Source organism: Eutrigla gurnardus (assembly GCF_963514095.1).
Source record: "Eutrigla gurnardus genome assembly, chromosome: 8".
In the NCBI taxonomy this organism is placed as follows: Eukaryota; Metazoa; Chordata; class Actinopteri; order Perciformes; family Triglidae; genus Eutrigla; species Eutrigla gurnardus.
The window spans coordinates 14,864,836-14,883,240 of NC_139922.1; the positions used below are offsets into that span (position 1 = coordinate 14,864,836).

At 42.5% G+C, this 18,405-nt stretch overlaps 2 protein-coding genes across 2 annotated transcripts in view; both read right to left on the minus strand.

Annotated features, from left to right (window-relative positions):
• atp5pb (ATP synthase peripheral stalk-membrane subunit b) overlaps window positions 1-682 on the minus strand; it is a 339,131-nt gene extending 338,449 nt beyond the window's left edge. Inside the window, exon 1 of the mRNA XM_084016024.1 lies at window positions 679-682. The gene's annotated coding sequence lies outside the window, so the exon portion shown is untranslated. The remainder of the gene's footprint in view (window positions 1-678) is intronic.
• Window positions 683-732: 50 nt separating this feature from the next.
• noc2l (NOC2-like nucleolar associated transcriptional repressor) lies at window positions 733-18,403 on the minus strand. Its single transcript, XM_084016007.1, has 18 exons — window positions 18,339-18,403; window positions 17,871-18,002; window positions 17,164-17,347; window positions 16,835-17,081; window positions 16,235-16,325; window positions 16,044-16,122; window positions 15,652-15,762; window positions 15,425-15,538; window positions 15,012-15,200; window positions 14,731-14,870; window positions 13,485-13,596; window positions 11,502-11,615; window positions 9,314-9,415; window positions 8,747-8,890; window positions 4,013-4,126; window positions 3,642-3,774; window positions 1,761-1,856; window positions 733-1,062 (listed from the first exon to the last, which is right to left on the minus strand). Exons 1-18 carry the CDS (start codon window positions 18,356-18,358, stop codon window positions 932-934), a joined length of 2,253 nt encoding a protein of 750 aa, XP_083872133.1. The 5' UTR covers window positions 18,359-18,403; the 3' UTR covers window positions 733-931.
• Between the last annotated feature and the right edge of the window lie 2 nt (window positions 18,404-18,405).

Here is an 18,405-nt window from a genome sequence, read left to right on the forward strand (position 1 = left end):
ACCCCTCCTCATCCACCCACACATACAGGACCAGAACCAGCCCCCACTCACACTCACCTCCCTCCTTCAAAGAGTTTAGACCGAAGCAGTGTGCTGCTCTACACACTCTGCTGGGACTTCCCCTCGCTCTAGGCTGGGCCTCTGCACCACAAGGCTCTGTATTTACTGAACACTACAACAGAGGGAAATACGTGGCGACACAAACGTGTTTCTCAAATATCCACTGTGGCGTTGAAATCCATGCCAAACAACTCCTCCCGTACCACTAGTGAATGCATGCAAAAACCATTCGCCCAATGAAGGCCGGTATCGCCATCAGTTAAATGGTGAACGCTGGCGAAAGGTGCAGTAAAGTTGAGAAGGAAAAGGGGATAAGTTGAAGCCATGTCTGAGCATGAATACACAGACAGAGAAGACAGTGGTCTGGGCGCGGAGTTGGCACAGAAACAGACCAGCCTGTGTTGCTGCTCTACCACCTGGGCAGAGAGTCTTGGCACACCATCAGACACCACCCTGCCGGCCTGGCACAGCACTGCTGCCTCAGGGCTCAACACCCGCCTCTCTGTGGCCCTCCTTGGCCGGCCCAGCCTGGCTCGGCCCGGCTCATAGCTCTCTCCGAATAGCCCGTCCTTACTACAGCCTGAGGCTGCCTACAGGTGTGTGGAGGAAGCTAATGACTTGTTTCAGGTGCATCAACGTTCATTAGTATTTTAAAAAGAAATCAAGGATGACTTTATTTTCAACTTTTTTTTAATCTATTTCAATGCTTAATAAAATTACATCGTAGACTTGTTTGTACTGTACAATTGAAGTGATACAAAATTTGAAAGCAAAGAAAATAAGAAAAAAAAAAAAGTCCAATATTATTCCAAATATAGATGGTTGACGAGGTGGAAAGCAGAAAAGTGTCTCCGGTGAGCATCCATGAACCTCAGTCATCGTCAGACAGCTCCAGGTCCTCCACCACATCATCGTCTCCTTCTGCCAGCTTTATCAGTGCAGAGGAGGACAGTGGCTGAGGAGGCTCGGAGGCCTCCTCCTCCTCATCATCATCACCCTCATCTAGAATAGAGACAGGAAGCACGTTAACATCACATCAATGCACAATGGAATGCATGAAGTAAACATTCTGATCATATGTGCTCATAAGTCAATTTATATGTATATTTATATGATATTTGAGTGTTTATGTGCAGCATTTTAAACTTCTATTATTTCACATTTTTACAACTTATACCAGCCTCTACCTATGGGTCACCTCGGGAGGAGTTACAGTTCGACACTAACATAGATCTGCTTAGTTATGTTTAGTTTACCTACATTATACACGATATTTTATCGTTAATTAAATGATTATACTTTGAATATAAATGTTGGGTTACATCAAGTATTATGTGGATATAGAAGATGGTTTCTGTTCCATTTACTTGCACATAAAATACTAATTTGAGGAATTGAATCAGTAATTAGTGAGGGTAGGAATTCGTTATTAATTTGAGGGTACAATTTACTAATTTCAATCGAAAACTGGTAGTTTAATCTACTTTTCAATCGAAAAGATATTTTTGGTTTGCAATAAAATAAAACAAAAAGAGCAAATCTCCAGATTGGAAAAGCTATGTATGTATCGACAATAATTAGCAGTTCTTGCTTCTTTTTTCCAAATGAATAAATGCACAACAAATAGCACCTTTCTAAATGTCTGAACGCTAAACATTTGTAACAGTGTGCGTCTTTTTGGACACTAGTATTGTACCAACCTGAGTCTCTGCCCTTCCCTCCTTCGTCGTCGCTCATGTCAGACAGATCTTTAAGATCATCATCATCATCATCAGATCCATAACGGCGTTTTTTACCTGAAGGGACAGTGAAACACATCACATTGAATTTTGTCTTCCTTCATACATTCCTAAGTTTGTGTTGCTGCATCGCTGACGTCTGAGGACATATATGTGGGCCAGGCATCAGAGGCAGCTGGAAGTGTCTATTTCCTCCTGAGACGGAACTGAGAGCCGATTACAGAACGCCGTCGCTGCTGCACAAACACCCGTGACAGTTTACTACCAGCAATTTCAGACATCTTATGCTCACGGCCTAAATATAGCAAATGGAGATAGCAGCAGGTTCCACAGCTACAAGGACGGTGGGAGCGCCTGTTTGTGTGGAAGTTTGTCCGAATTAGTGTTGTGGCATACACAGGGTGTGTTGTCTAGCCAAAGGGACAACTGGGGTCCACAGGCTTTGAAGTTGAGGTGTGATGAGAGGCTGGGGGCGTGGAGAGATACTTCCTCTGTCTGCTCCACTGAAATCACACACACACTATTAAAATTACAGCTACTTCCCTTCCTATCTAAATTTAAGTTGACAAAACGTGCTCACATGGCGCTAGCAGACTTCAGTAGGAACGTTGCCCCAAATGACCTGGGAGATTTATCGCCCCCCCCCCCCCCCCACTCACACAGACATATATCACTCCAAATCATCAGTTCCCTCCCATCAAACTCCCCCTCTTTCCGGGAGTGTGCGAGACCACAAAGAGCTCTGGTGAGCTGCCCAAAAGCTTTTGGCTCTTCATGACTGGACGACAGGGTGGTGGGTGTGCGTTTGCGTCCTATCATCGAGATGTGTGTGTGTGTGTCTTTGTGTGCACACGTGTTGCGAGGACATGCGGGGGCAGCTGGTTGAAGCCCACAGAGAGAGAGAGAGAGAGAGAGAGAGAGAGAGAGAGAGAGAGAGAGAGAGAGAGAGAGAGAGAGAGAGAGAGAGAGAGAGAGAGAGAGAGAGAGAGCTGGAATGAAAGAGGTAGCGAGGAGTGGGAGCGGCCACCTCTGGCTGTTCCACTGGGCTGGTTTGAATTAGGAACCCCCGCTGGGATCCAAGCCTGTACTTCCTGTCAGGGGGTTTCAGTTCGTGTATGCGCACAAGGGTTGGGAGGGGTGGAGGAGAGACGAACAAGAGGGAGGGAGGGAGGACGGAGAGTAAAGCACGCCGCTTGCTGGCAGCTGCCCATCCGTTTGTGGGGACTCTCCCTACAATGAAGTCCAGATGCATTTATAAAAAAAAAAAAAAAGAAGAAAAAAAATCCCCCTGCCGCCTACTCTTTTCCTCTGTGACCTTGCGGAGGGCTTTATTCTGCTTGGAGCGTGTCCGAGTGTAAAGCTGTAAAAGCAAGGTTGCAGCTGCCTGTGACCTGTGGACGATCCCGAAAAAGACGAGACACACCGGGCTAAAGAAAGATCAGGCTGATGGTTCATTCGGTGCAGGGGGAGAGGGAGAGAGAGAAAGAGAGAGAGCCAAGCTATCTGATGAGCAGAGATTTTCTCTCGATTTTAATTTAAAATTAAACTTTCAGTTCCTCAGAATCTGCCCCTGTGGATGTTTTAATAACTCAATGCTTTGTGGTAACGGCTCTGCAGGTGATTTGGTTTAAGATAGTGGCCGTTGCAGAAACAGAGATAAGAGCCTAGAAACCAGGCTGAACTGTCATCACCTCTTTAACTTTGTTTTTGCACCACAGAACCCCAGACTGTAACAGAACACAGCCCCCTACAGGCCAAGACATCATAGCCTACTAGTCCACAAGGAAAACACCTTAGCAGGCCAAATCCAATGTGTGAGTGAGTGTACGCGAGTCAGCTTGCCTTTGATTTTGAATGCTCCGTCATCATCTTCATCCGAGTCGGTGTCAAACAGATCCTTGAACTCCTTCTTGTCCTCCACCTTCTTGTCTTGAATCTTCCTACGTTTGATCTCGGGGAGTTCCAGATCCTCCATCTTCACAGAACACATAAACAGCAGGGTGAATACACAAAGCTGCCTGCATCGCATTAATTATAATGATCGTAAAATAATTGTTCTGCCAGCAAAACGTTCCGTTTCATGGCATGATTGTTTCATGATTTATGTAACGGAGCAACTGTTGTGGGCACAAGGGGGCATTCATATACAAAAAGCCAGAAGTGATTCATGATGACTGAGTAGGATGACGCATTTTTTTTGGTTGGATAGTTACCCTGTCTTTGCCTGAGATCTCCAGCTGGATCTCCTTCTCCCTCAGCTTCTTCCACTGAATGTAGTACCTGCTGAGGGGAGTGCCCTCCTCCTGGATCTGCTTCTCCCACGTCACCTGACAAGAGGACACAAGGATTCAAATGTTGTTGAAGAATGTATAAACACAGGTGTGGGCGGGTTTACTGTGCCTGAGCGTTTTGATAAACATGAATATCCCACCTGATAGTTATTTATATTAAGAGGAGCCTTTGAGCAGTGTCATTCACATACAACTTATCTTACTACACGTGGCTTTCCACTGTAACTTTACATCAATTTACCAGGAGATGGATAGACGAGACGGTGATAAGAGTCAGAAGATGTGGAAAAGACAGATTGAAGGTGCCTGAAAGGGGAGACCAGCATATCTTCTCCAGCCCCTAAAGGTCTTTGTGGATGATATTGATTTGGCCCAATCACATTATCTGACCAACAAATCCAATAGCCCAAGCAGACTGCGGTCTCATGTGCCCGTTAGCTTAGCACATTTACTACAATTTACCATGTGGCTATTAAGATGGGTGACATGTTTTAAAAAACAAGGCAGGATTAGAACATTAAACTTGAAAAAGCTACTTCTAAATCCACCCTCAACTCAGACAAACCAAACAAAACATTTCCACAACCAGGCAGCAGAGAAAGACAAGAGACATCAGAGTGTGACCTGGATGGAGGCAGGGCATCATTAATTAGGCTAGCTCTCAGTTTGGGTGACATGTCAGCAGGGGACTGGTGGCCAGAGGGGGGCCGTGGCCTTTTCCACAGCAGCAGCAGGGCTGTCCCCTCTCCTTCGCCTGCGGTGACACCTACCACCGCCACGATGCCAGGGAGTGGATGCCATGGCGACAGCCTCCACTGAGCAGAGCCGTGGCGACAGGAGCTGGCGCTGCTGCGGTGCCGTGCTGTCTGCCTGATGTACTTTGTTAACACACACACTTCCGCGTGTACGCACACACATTTTCTCATCAGCTAAATTACACAAAGACCAACCTCTTTAATTTCATCCTTAAACGCTCTTAAATATTAATCAGCGGTACTTGTCAAGACTCTCAGCAGCAGCAAAGCCACATAAAAGCATGTTTGTGTGGACAGGTAGCATACAGAGGGAGCAAGTCAACAGAGAAAATGCACTAATGGCTGCTCATTAAGGCAGAGGCGCCTCTGGTTCAAAAGCCCATAAGAGCTTCCAATAGCCAAAGGGTCATTCTTAAACAGGCTTAGAGTTTATACAGGGAAGTAGCCTCCATTATCAGCCTCTGACTGTAGGGTTCGCCAGCCTACAACCTCTGATTCAACTGGACAAGAATAAAGAGAAGAATGTCTCACTACGAGTTAGTGTTGAGTGAAGTGAAGCAGAAGAAGTGAAATTGTGCAAAGCAAACATAACGACCTAAACATTAGATTAAACATTAGATGTCTAATGATTAGACTTCCTATATTGAAAAAAGCAATATAGGAAGTCTAAAAAAGTCATTGGTATAGCGTGTCGAAAAGTCATAGTATAGTATTTAGAAAAAAAAGCCATAAAAAGTAATTGTATAGTATGTTGAAAAAGTAATTGTATAGTATGTTGAAAAAGTAATTGTATTGCAAGTAGGGGTGTGAATCTTTGGCTTCACAGCGATTCGATTTCGATTAACAATACAGTAGATGGCGATTCGATTCAAGGACGACTTTTTTTTTTTTGTAAAGATTCGATTCGATTCTGTAACTTGTAACCAAAATTCTATATCAATGAAATAAACATGCAATAATGCAAGTGAGACTGTCTGTATTCTTCTGAAAGGTGAAAAATAACATATTTATTCTAGAAAAAAGTAGTCCTACATAATATTTTATGCCGAATACAAAAATGTAATTAAACATTGCTCAGTTATTTTGAACATTCTCAGTAGACTACATGCTGGCAGGGGAGAGAGTGTCTTAAAGGAGTCATCACCTGGAAATCGCAATTTCTCTTGTTAAAACATGCATATCTGTGTTTGACCTCAGTTGAAACTTGCCTGAAAGACTGGAGTTTGAAAGTGGCGCCGTTTTTTCGCTTCTGCTCTTTTTCCGAACAGGAATAGCACACAAGGGTGTGCATTCCTAAAGCACGAGATTTTGATTCTGCGCCTACGGTGACGTCACCGTGGAGGCTACTTGCATAAGCCCACCCCTCTTTCACCACCCAACCCCGCCCCGTCCGCTACCTGAAATCGCCGAAGCGCCGCCATTATGTTTTGGAGTCTGCATGCAGGCAAGCCCCCCCGGCTCTGTCCTTCCTGCGGCGAATCAACGCGCGCCTCATTACATATTATACAATGCACATCCGGACCAGTCAAAACCTCGCGCGTAATCTCGCGTGATAAAATCGCGGTACGAAAAAGGGTCAGAACAAGCTCAATGTTTGATTAAATTTTTTTTTTTTTTTTTCTAATAAGTTTTACGAATTGATCCAAAGCGATCCAAGGGGGGCTGGATACGTATAAAACCAGGTGATGACTCCTTTAAACATTAAAACATTAATTATAAGTAAGAATCACGTTTCATCCGATTAAATGCATTTATATCGATTATTGGTGAAGCCAAAACGATTCAGTCTATTTATTTAATGTAGCAGATCGATTTAGTAAAATCTATAGGACTGACAATCGATTCATCGATTAATCGAATGAATCGTTACACCTCTAAATGCAAGTCATATATGTCGAAAAAAGGGAATTAAAAAGTCATAGGTATAGTATGTTAAAGTCATAAGATAGTATTACATAAAAATGTCAAAAAAAGTGTAGTATATCACAAAAATGTCATATTATTGCATGCCATAAAAATATAGTAGAATATGTGTGACATGGTCGCACCTAACATTTAGTGGATGTTTTTTTTGCCACCAGCATACAGCGTAGAAAGAATACCACGGTCTGAGCCAATCAGAGGAAGAGTATGGGCAGCCTGAATGTTGGTCGGAAAGATGAACCAGGCAGAGCGACTTGAGCGTCAAAAAAACAACTGGAGATCGTTTTTTCGTACAGAAAGGCACTGTGCTCATAACGCCTAGCACGACATCATCGGCGGAGCTAACCGCTTCACCACCTGTCTCCCCTCGTGCCACATGACGGCCGGTCCTGTCTGCGGTCGAGCAGGTATTGTGATTTCTTGTTTGTGTTGGGATTTAAATAAATAAAAAAAAAAGATCTGCAACTTAATTCCTGTTTATCGTCATTGACGTAATGTGTTAATTATTGCAGTGTCAAAAGGCACAGTGAAACATTTTGGGTGAACCTAAATGAAAACGTTCACCAGTGCGACCAATGTACAAAGTTATTCTGGAGCCCTGCTAGGTAAGCACACCATAAGACAAAGTTTATACTATTGATAGTACAATAGACAACAAACTATGCCATAAGAATATCAGTAGTATGAAATTACATTAAAATGTCATTGTGTAATCAGTCACGAAGGAAAAAGTTGGCACAAATGACGTGAAACATGTCGATGCCATGGAAGCATAACAACATTTTCATTGGGTTAAAAAAAAAAAATTCAGCCCGTCTTTAGAATTTTCAGGGAAGCTCCCAGTGCAGCTGTGCCACTGGGATTGGGAAATCCCACATCCAGAGGATCTAACGCCACCATTGGGCAAGCACCGACGATGTCGTAAAATTACAAACAGACAGTTAAAGCTTTAAAACCTCAAGAGAAGCTTTGAAACTAAAAAAAAAGAAAGAAAATGGTATCGCCCTACTCAAGTGCAAGTAATAGAAGTTAATCAATACTTTTTAGAGACCGATTTACTCAAGGACTAAAATTCCAAAATAAAATGGTTCAAAGCCAAGTCTTTAAGTAGAAAGTAAAGCAGCTGTTTTTTTTCTGACCTCTTTAACTGCAATAGGAAAATACAGTCACATGAGCAAGCAGTTAATAAGGTGAACCAATAAAACAGCCAGTAGAAATTGATAATGAAATAACTTGTCCCGGTGTAATAAAACTGTTGCTCTTACGTAGAAAAAGCAATAAATACGATTTTCATACATGAGAATGGAAAATCATAAAACATATTGTTGCATGACCCAATAATTATTACTCACCCGGGCTGTAATTTATTTTTAACAGTCTATAATTTTACTGCATTATGACCCACTAGATATTATTAAATCTTGAGCTAACGATACACGATTGGCCTTCATAATCACAGAACACATGAATCTGTACAGGTTTTACATGTCAGTTAAAAAACAAAATCTTTGATTATAACGGTCTGCACTTCACTCATCTATAAATATGCTGTATCCGTTTTGTTACATTTCTGTTTAAAAATAGCTATCCATTTATAACAACTATTCCATTTTAAAACCTTTTAAAAATGTTATTGCATTGTGAGATGTTTTCCATTTTTCTTATTGTACGTATCATTCATTACTATTATTATTATCTAGGTTTGTTGTTGTGTTTCAATACCTGCATTTACAACTAATTTTAAAAGGGGTTCATAAAAACGTAAGAGGAAACAGAAGAGCCAAATTGACAAGAAAAACAAAACAAACAAAAAAAATGGAAGAGGTAAAGTGAGGACTCCGGAGGACCGGGCAAAACTGTCTTGTCCTGCTTTTCCAATGTTTCTATCTCACAGACTCACACATACACATTCACATTCTCACACTCTCTCACACACACACACTCACACACTCACACACACACACACACAGTCACTCACCACTGCGGTGGCATCGGCCACTCCGAAGGCGGCCTTCTGTCTCCGTCCTGTGATGTGGCTGCTGTTCTCCTGTACCTTTTCCAGCAGCTGGCGTACTGGCTTGCAGTAATTGGCCACTTTGCATTCCTTCAGGAACGCTTTCAGCTGCAGGGACAGGGGGATGGGGGGGGGGGATGAGAAAGGAAAAGTCACGTTGAAAATAAAAAAACAAAAAAAAAAACATCCAGTCTGCCCATATGATGCATTCAGGCGCAGCCGAGGAGAGTTTGTGGTCGTTATCCCCGAGTAGAGCAAATTCAGCCCGACAGATCCTGGATCATCTTTTCAATGGGGATTTAAACTTGGAATAATGATGTTCAGTGTCACTGCTTCCTTATTAATTCAGACTGAATCAATGTAATTCTGCAACACCTGTGTGTGTGTGTGTGTGTGTGTGTGTGTGTGTGTGTGTGTGTGTGTGTGAGACGTAGAACTAGTACATATGGGGAAACAAGGACATTTCATTTCCAAGACCTAGATCACTTGTGAGTGCAGCCTATTCCGGGATCAGTTTAAAGGTTGTGTTACCTGAATGACGGTGGGCAGGGCGAGCTCTGGGAAGCCGATGGAGCTGGCATTGGTGTGGAAGTACTCCAATATCAGGTCATACAGCTGATCAATCAAGCCATCCTAAAATGCAACAGCACAGCAAGATTGACAAACAATATATTGATTAATCAAGCCAAGCCTATTCCAAACCTCTGAATCTCTGCCCACATATCTGATTTGTTTGACGATTCAGGTCTACCGTGCCCACTGGTGGTTGCTTCTTGCGGTTAAAGTCGCAATCAGAGGTAAGAAGAAGCGATTAAAAATGTGAACACGCCTTCCTACAAAAGATAGTAAGGTACCTACTAGCTACATTAATGAAAAACAGTGACAAGCAAAGCAAATCCAATACTGTTTCAAATACTTTCAGCGGAGTAGGGGTGTCACAATATCAAATTTTGGTGTCACTCTTATTGTCAGAGGAAATATCACTGTTTCACATTTTTCACGATTATCAAAGCAGATAGAAACGGAGCTTTTTTTGGCCACATTATTTTGGTTCTGCAAATAAAAGACTTAAAAATTATAATTGAGGTTATCCTACGTGATGTTTTTAAATCACGGTTAATTGTAGCAGGTTACAGCTAGCCCATGAAACAATGCTTGTGTAGTCAGGTCTGCTGTGAATCTATGAGGCAGGGGTTCGTGGCAGCTGCCCAGGTGACAGCAGTGGAAATAGCCTTAGTGAGCAGAGTGTGGGTGATAATCCCAGAGGGCCGTGCTGCAATCCGCTTGGCTGCAGTACTGAGCGTGGTGACGGGGGGGCAAGTTTCAAACCCTGACAAGGGGCTTTAAGCGCTGCTGCCCTCAATCCCCTTATGTACACAAGCAGCTAACGCACAGTGAGAGGGAGCGACGGGGAAAATAACATTAACTAATACTTGAACTAGGGGTGGGCGATACACCGAAAATGTACCGATACCGAAATTTACGACGACAACCGACGTCATTTTGCCCATGTCGGTATATTCGGTTTAAAAAAAAAAAAAAAAGAAAAGTCGTTTTTTTCTTGTTTGGCTGTGTGTGTAGGTAGGCTACCAGTATGTTCATGTCCCTTTAAGACGCTCGGCTGTACTGTACTACGTATACAGCGTGTGCAGTCACGTGACTCCACCCCATCCAGTCTGTAACAAGAAGGGAAAGTGTGGGTGAGACGAAAATGGAGCCCGCCGGTTTAAACGATGAAGCGGCTGCTGCCGCGGCAGCCGAAGTAACGCCTGGTTCACACTGGACGCGGAAGCGCCGCGGCGCGCCGCCGAAAATCGCAAGCGATCCGCGCACCCCCCGTTCAGACCCGACGCGTATTTCTCCGCGGCGGTCGACAAGCGCTTCTGCTCAGCTGTTGTTCATTCAGAGCTATTTTTTTCCATTAAACCCCGTACAATTAATACACCATGTTTCTGTAACCGCGAGTTGGCCGCTCCTCATTTGCCTAAAGTTGAAGTCGAATCTACTTTATGCTAATCAGAGGCGCCGGGCTCGACTCGCCGCCTCGGGAACGCTCGCGAACGCTCGCAAAAATGTGTTGTTTAAAGGAGAGCGCCTGTCAATCATCCTCTAGTGGCAGCCCACCAAGCGTGCAATACTGGGAAGCGGCGCGTCCACACGCGTTTAAAATCGCCCCTGTGGACACGTACCTTAAATCTGGTCGAGGAGGAAGAGCACCTCGTTCCCAAAAGAAATGCGTCAGATCGTTTGGCAACATTTTGGGTTCAGCGAGGACGATGTCGATCAGAAAAATGTGAAATGTATTACCTTTTCACAAGTCATTGTTTACTTTTCCAGTGGCAAATGTGAAATGTATTTAGAATTTGTTTATAGAGACTGTATTTTTAATACTTTGTTATTTTATACTACCAAATAAATAATATAAATCTTAACTACAGTGTAGTTTCACAGTCCTTTAAAGTGGCATTTTTTTAGGCGCGGGGGGGGGGGGGGGGTTACTTATCGTTCATTTATCGTTATCGAGGTGAGTTCCTCAATATATCGTGATATTGATTTGAGGTCATATCGCCCAGCCCTAACTTGAACCACTAAACTCATCAGCTGCCGCTCCGTCTCAGGGCAAGAGGGATCAGAAACATAGACACAATCAGGAGCACACACTGGACAATGCAACACCAAATGATATGTCCTCCCATCTGCCCGACACAGCAAAACGTACCTTATAGGCTTTCTCCATAAGGTTGACATTGCTGAGCTTCAGGATGACTGCAAAGTTGATGGGTTTCTTGCTCATTCGCCCTGGTTTCTTGTTGAAGTCCACCTGTTGCAGGATCTGTATAAAAAAGGAAAGACAATGTTCAACTCTACGACCCAACTGCTATATTGGTGGAACAGTGAAATGCATACTATCTTCAGAGAACAGAACCCAAGGCAACATGTAACTTTGTTTACTTTTGTGCTTATTTGTATTTACTATTATTGTTTCCTATCATTATTATAAAACGGGAAGAACTCATCATCGACCTGTTGTCGCTAAAACCCAATCAAGACACGTCCCATACTGAGGGACATGAAAAAAGTCAAGCTGAGCAAAAGAAGTTAGTAGGTAATAAGCAATATAACTAATAACTTTTTTTTTAATCATAGCTTCGATATTGCTCCTGCTGCTACTCAGTCACGTTAGCCGTTATATATAAATATATGTAATTAAGCTCCATTTTCTTCTTCCCTTGAGACCTCACATGTTCCTAAGTTGAACATAAGGAACTGAACAACTTTAGGTACAGTATTCAGTAACATTACAGCCCTCTGTTGATAGTCTCCTTCAATTACACAAATATTCTATGCGATTCATTTTACATCATGCAGTGTAACTGAGAAGACACCTTTCTATCTTAGTCCGCGAAAAGTACATTCTCACCAATGTGTGGGCTATTTGTCTACAAGCTTAAGCTTTCACATCTGCCCACAATGCACAATTGAATTTCTGTCTTGTGCTTGTGTATCAAGCTATTTCTGACTGCTGTATCTCTGTGCATTTCTGTGCGTTTGTGTGTGTGTGGTCGTTACTGTGCTCAGTGCGAGGCAGAGCAACGCTCCTGGCCGGTGCTGTCTGTACAAACATAGGATGTGGTGGCGGTCTGTGGGGGAGCCAGGGGGAAGTGGGGAGGCATGGGCCAACCCTGGTGCACACACACATACAGACGTGCGACACACACACACACACACACACACACACACACACACACACACACACACACACACACACACACACACACACACACACACACACACACACACACACACACACACACACACACACACACACACACACACACACACAGCGAAGCAGGAAGCTCCAAATCATACACCCCCCTTGGAGATGCGAGAACACACACAGGCAGAGACACACAGGAGGAAGGGGCTGCTTCTGCTGCTCTAATTAAAACAGTAGCAGCGTACCTCAGCCTGCCTTTAACAGTGCTTTAACAAGGGGAACAGAAAAGGAGAAAAAACACAGGAAATATCGTGCGTCACAAATAAACACGGTTTGCTGTTGGGAGGCGGGGGCTTCCGAGTGTGTGTACGGGGGGGAAAAAAGAAAAAGAAAAAAAAAAGAAAGGTGGAGTGGGCCATAAGCAGAGAGGATGTGGTCTGCACAGCATGTTAGGACCAGAGTGTAAACCACAACCGAGCCTTTATCGCTTTGGACACACACGCACACACACACACACACACACACACACACACAACACACAACACACACCGCACGGTCACGTGCTTCACACCTGACCCAGGGAAAATGTTGTCAGTTGGTGACCTGTGATTGGTCTGATAACAAAAGGTGTCTCTCATATACAAGCAGAGTCTTATGCTTCGATGCGTTTCCACCTGGGCTCCTTCAGTTGTGGCCGTTGAGACCAAAATGCATCTCACACACCACCGATGTGTTCCACAGCAAACCACCGATGGAACATTTCATCACATCTATCTTTTCATTGTTTCCATTTGAGACAAAGACAACCAACTGACTGTTGTTTTTTTTCTGCATCATTTAAAACTATTTGAGGTCTTTCGGTGCACTGTAATGCTGAGAGAAACTATTTAAACAGCTGGAAACTTGACACAAGCTGCATTCGTTCTGTCGGATCCACATTTCTAAACACTGAGTGCTGGTATCAGAGATGACACGAAGCCTTACCTCCAAGAGGAAAGGCAGCACCGGTACAAATGTGTTGGTGCTGCTGGATAGCAGCGTGAGGGCTCTGCAACAATGCATCCTCAGAGGGTAGTATCTCGATGTGGGCACCAGTCTGTTCAGAGAGAGAAAATCATGGTCAATGTCTCCACCTGCTGTTGGCAAAATGTACAGCAATGTGATGGTTTCATACAAATTAGTGTGTGTGTGTGTGTGTGTGTGTGTGTATATATATATATATATATATATATATATATATATATATATATATATATAGTTTTTCTGTGAATACAAAATATATAAATAAATATCGTTTCTTAGTTATCAAAGAGTAGTGGCAAAGATATCTACTGGAGCAGAGTATTTCACAGTTGGACAATAAATGCAAACATTCTTCGTAACAGATAAATAACATGATTACACTTTTTTTTTTATTGGGACCTTTTTACAGCTTCATGTACTATTCATCATGGATCTTATGTCATCATATTCACCATATTACTCAATATTGACATATCCAGTGTTCAACATTATTCACTCACACCCTCCATGCCTAGATTTTCAGCACCACTGCAAACCTCTGTGCATTATCTTGCAATCTTATTATTATTATTATTATTATTATTATTAATAATAATAATAATAATAATAATAATAATAATAATAATAATAATAATCACTTTTTTGCCAGCAGTCATTCTGTCATTCAAATACTTTTTGTCAAAGCAGAGACCCTTTATTCTCAAATCTGGATGTTCAGAACAAACACTTAATGGACTACACATACTAACTCACTTTATACGTCAAACTCAACAGACATTTAATGCTACAAATGCCTTAAAAACAATAACAATCTATTTAATTCAACCTAAATGTTGTGCTGTTGGGAGATAAAGTGACTTAAACCGAGAAAGTGTAGAACAACTATGAGTAAGGAAAAGTCTGCTAGCTACTAAGCTAATTCATATGTTTAAAGTGCCATTCAGGAAGTACCCTCTCAAATAGCTGCTATTTGATTTTGCAGAAGTTTTTTTTGGGGGGGGGGGGGGTATGTTTATGTTTGCATGTATGTTTGTTTATGACATGGTTGTGGGGGCGTAATAAACACTTGCTTTGGATTATTCAGGCGTAATAACAGCACCCTAAACCGTTTGCACATTCTTGTGGCATAATAGTCCAACATTTACACGAAAGTTTAAAACAACCTAAAAAAATAAAAATAATAAATAATGCATGTCAATATACTCACTTCATGGTGCCGATTATGACTTGGCAGAGTGGATAGATGAGTGGCTGGAGCACATCACTGGGATGCAAGGTGCTGAGGACCCGACACCAAAGGTAGAGGCAGTGGATATACTGCCAGTTGTACACCGACTGGTACGTTTCCTACAGAGCAAAAACAAGGACAGTCAGTGTGGCTGTAATCTAGGAGAGCATTGCAAATATGCCTTTGTATGACTCTAAGAAGCTTTCATAAACACAAAATCAGACCATCTCCCTGAGCACATACACACAGTCAAAAACTACCTTTTTCTTCATGGTCATGGCATTCCTGAGGTGAATGGCCAGCTGTCGGATGTAGATGAAGGCATGCTGGTAACTGGCCTGCGTGTCCAGGGCGTACATCTCCGTTAGAGTTCGCTGCATGAAGTTGATCATGGGCAGCGCATTGGGAGATGTGAACTTGCAGTTTTGTACGTAGGAAATGTACATTTGCTGCACAGGGAAAGAAGAACATCATAAGCAGGATGGATGAAAATAACTGGTTATACAAGCTAGGTGTGGTATGAAGCATTTGGAATGAACTTCAAATCAAACGAAAATGAACTCTCTCTTAACTCAAGTCTTTCAAGAAACTACTGTCAGCAAATTCTAGTCGACTGTACATCCAGGTTTGCTGTGTACGCCTTTGTTCCTGTATTACTCTGCATTTAGCTCACCTTGAGAATTGGGTTAAGATAGGTTTCCTGCTTGTGTCTGCAGATTTTGTTGAGGGCCAGGAAGGCAAGTACCCGACTTGTCTCCTCCCCTGTACTCCACTGCTTCATCAGTTGCTGCACACAAAGACGTGAGATGGATCATAAGCAAACAAAAATACACGAAACAATGAGGCAGCATTTAATTGAGGATGGCATTCCACACCATCCAATGGAAACATATGCCTTGCCTTAACCAGGTGACGACACTGTTTGGGTAGACAAAGGTAATAAGGTGCGAGCTGGTTGGCGTGACGCAGGACAGCGCTGATGACTGTAGACTCGGTCAGACAGGATAACAGCTACAGGAGGAGAGTGAAGCAAAAGAGATGTTATACACACACACACACACACACACATTTATAGATAGACAGACATAAGGGGTGTTTACAGGACATAGAAGGGCAAGAGAAGGAAATATCATGGCATGTACAGCTTGGTTAAAAATACAATTTTATTCGTCAAGGATTTTTTTTTTTGTACTTTATCTACTGTATTTCGTCCTTTCTACCTAACAAGAATACAACAGGCATAAATCCATGGGACGAAAAGCAGAGACAGACAGAGGAGAGGCACAAAATACCTGAACTACTCCACTGAGATACATCTTGATGTCGATCTGATTTTTATGCCACTTTGGACTAGATGACGGGAGCACAAGCCTGAAAACAAATAGAGGAAACAAAAGGTGAGGAGTGAACCATCTTTCCACGACTACATTAAAACTATCAACAGAGGGTAACTTCAGAAAATATGACATCCGCTTCTTCTTACTTTTTCTGGTCTTTTTCTGGCTTCAGGTTGAGCATCCTCTGCAGCGCCACATAAACATCTCTGATACAGAACAGGACCAGGGCATTGAACACTGCAGACAGCACAGGGAGAGATGTTTATGCATATTTGTAGAGTGTATGATGTTTAATTGTATCATTCATTCAAGTATCTCAATTCAATACATTCAGAATTATGTGGAATTTGTTGCTGCTGTTTGTATATTATGTGCACTGCTAAGGCAAGTTTCAGTAAAGTTACTGAAAATAAAAACAATGAATATAAACATGCAAACTTCATGATTATTATTGATAATAAGCAGGCACTATTTTACTGTATTAAATACATTGAATAAAACTGTGACACCGCCACCACCACACTGGCTTGGTCCCAAACCTCAATACTTTTGTGGTAATGACGTAATGTTGTTGATATCTGCCAAGTACTGAAAGCTGGTATCAAATATCTCACCAGATTAATTTACTTTTGATCTTGACTGCACTTAATTTGAAGCGGCTATAAATGGGTATTTTTAAATTAATGTATCAGCGAAGTAGAAGAAATGTAACAGTTTGACTACACATATGAAACATGGTACCCCACCTGAACTGTCAGCCACTTTGTATCGACACTGAGCCCCTCCTTCACCCTTGGTTGTAGCCACAGCAGCCTTAAAGGCCTGTGTGACCTCTCTGAAGAGACGAGGGTTGGGTTCCCTCTTCATGGCAGCTTTCCAGTCTGCAATCATTTTGTCTGTGACTTTGACAGTCTCCACTGCTTTCTTGGATTTCTTCGAAGCTTTCGGACCCTCGGAATCTTCTTCATCGACGTCATCGCCAGAGCTGGCCTCCTACAAGCAACACCACAGTATGAAGCTCTCCTCTTTCCACAAGGGAACTCATCATGAACCAACAAACCAGCAGGCGGCCTACCTCCAGTGCCGTTGGTAATCTGTGATACTTTTTCTCATCATCGTCGTCGGAGCTGTCCGTGTCGTCGAAGTTGAGGAGTGTTTGGTCGTTTGCTTGCAGAAACTTGTAGAACTCTGGATCTTTGTTCTTCAACCTCGACAGCTGCTCCTTGTGTTGAGTGGCTGTGCCTTTCTTGCCATCAGCTCTGTGTAGGCAATAACGAGAGTTTCTTGTCTGTTCTAGATAGGATTATGTATTGTTATTACCAATACCATCCCAACAACAGGGTTCCACTCCAAGTCAAATCTCAAATTCCCAGCTTTTTCCTGACTAAAAAGATGAATTTTAATGACCTATAATGAACGGTAAATGAACCCATCGATTTATTTGCTTTAAGAACAAAACTTAAAGTTTTCCCTGCTTGAACGGTGCACATTTATTGTGTTATTTGGTGGTAACTCGCTGAAAAACCAAGTTACCATAACAACCACTCACAAAATAGGGGACACTTGTGAAATGACCAGGTAAAGAAAAATACAGAATGGGAAATATAAAACGTATGAAAAATGGCAACCAAAATCCAAACAAGCTCTAAACAAAATATCTGGTATTCCATAACTTGGCTCAAAAATGATCATATCCCTGGCTTTCCCTGTCTGGAAAAGCCTTTTAAAAATGCCCTGACAACCCTGCAACAATGATACAGCATGTAAAAGCAAATGACTCACGTCGTCAAGTCTTCAGATTTCAGATCCTTCTTCTTCTTTAGTCCATTCTGTTGTTTGGTCTCTCCTTCATCTTCACTCGCAGAGTCAAAACCTGAGAGCATGAACTCATCCACAGAGAGGTCCGCCAATTTCCTTCAATACAAACACAACAGTTCAACGTCAGTCTAACGTTACAGCTTCCATTCAAATGTTTTGTTGTTTAGCTCGTTAACTTAAGTCTACTTATATTAAGGAGAAAGGACTGAACATGTAGCTGGCGTTTATTTTAAGCTAGCTGAGTACCATAAGAACCCCTCAGCTAGCATTGATAGCATGGCTGGCTAAGACACTTTCGCACTAAAACGCTTATTTGAAACCCCGCAAACACACCGACTAAATAAACGACACTTTAACGTATACAAACAACATTCGTTTGTTGTGAAAACGCGTCATATACAGCACATAGTAAACAAAAACATATCCACATGCCTTTTCTGTTTCCCTGCCATGCTGGATCAAAAACGTGACACACTAAACCCCGTTACCCACAATGCAC

Bases quoted from the DNA above. Each gene is read 5' to 3' on its own strand.
- noc2l (XM_084016007.1), bottom strand. From the start codon at position 18,358: ATGGCAGGGAAACAGAAAAG. The intron at 8,891-9,313 runs GTAACACAACCT...CTGTCCCTGCAG, and splicing joins CCCTGCCCACCGTCATTCAG to CTGAAAGCGTTCCTGAAGGA. The intron at 3,775-4,012 runs GTAACTATCCAA...TGTTCTGTGAAG, and splicing joins AGATCTCAGGCAAAGACAGG to ATGGAGGATCTGGAACTCCC.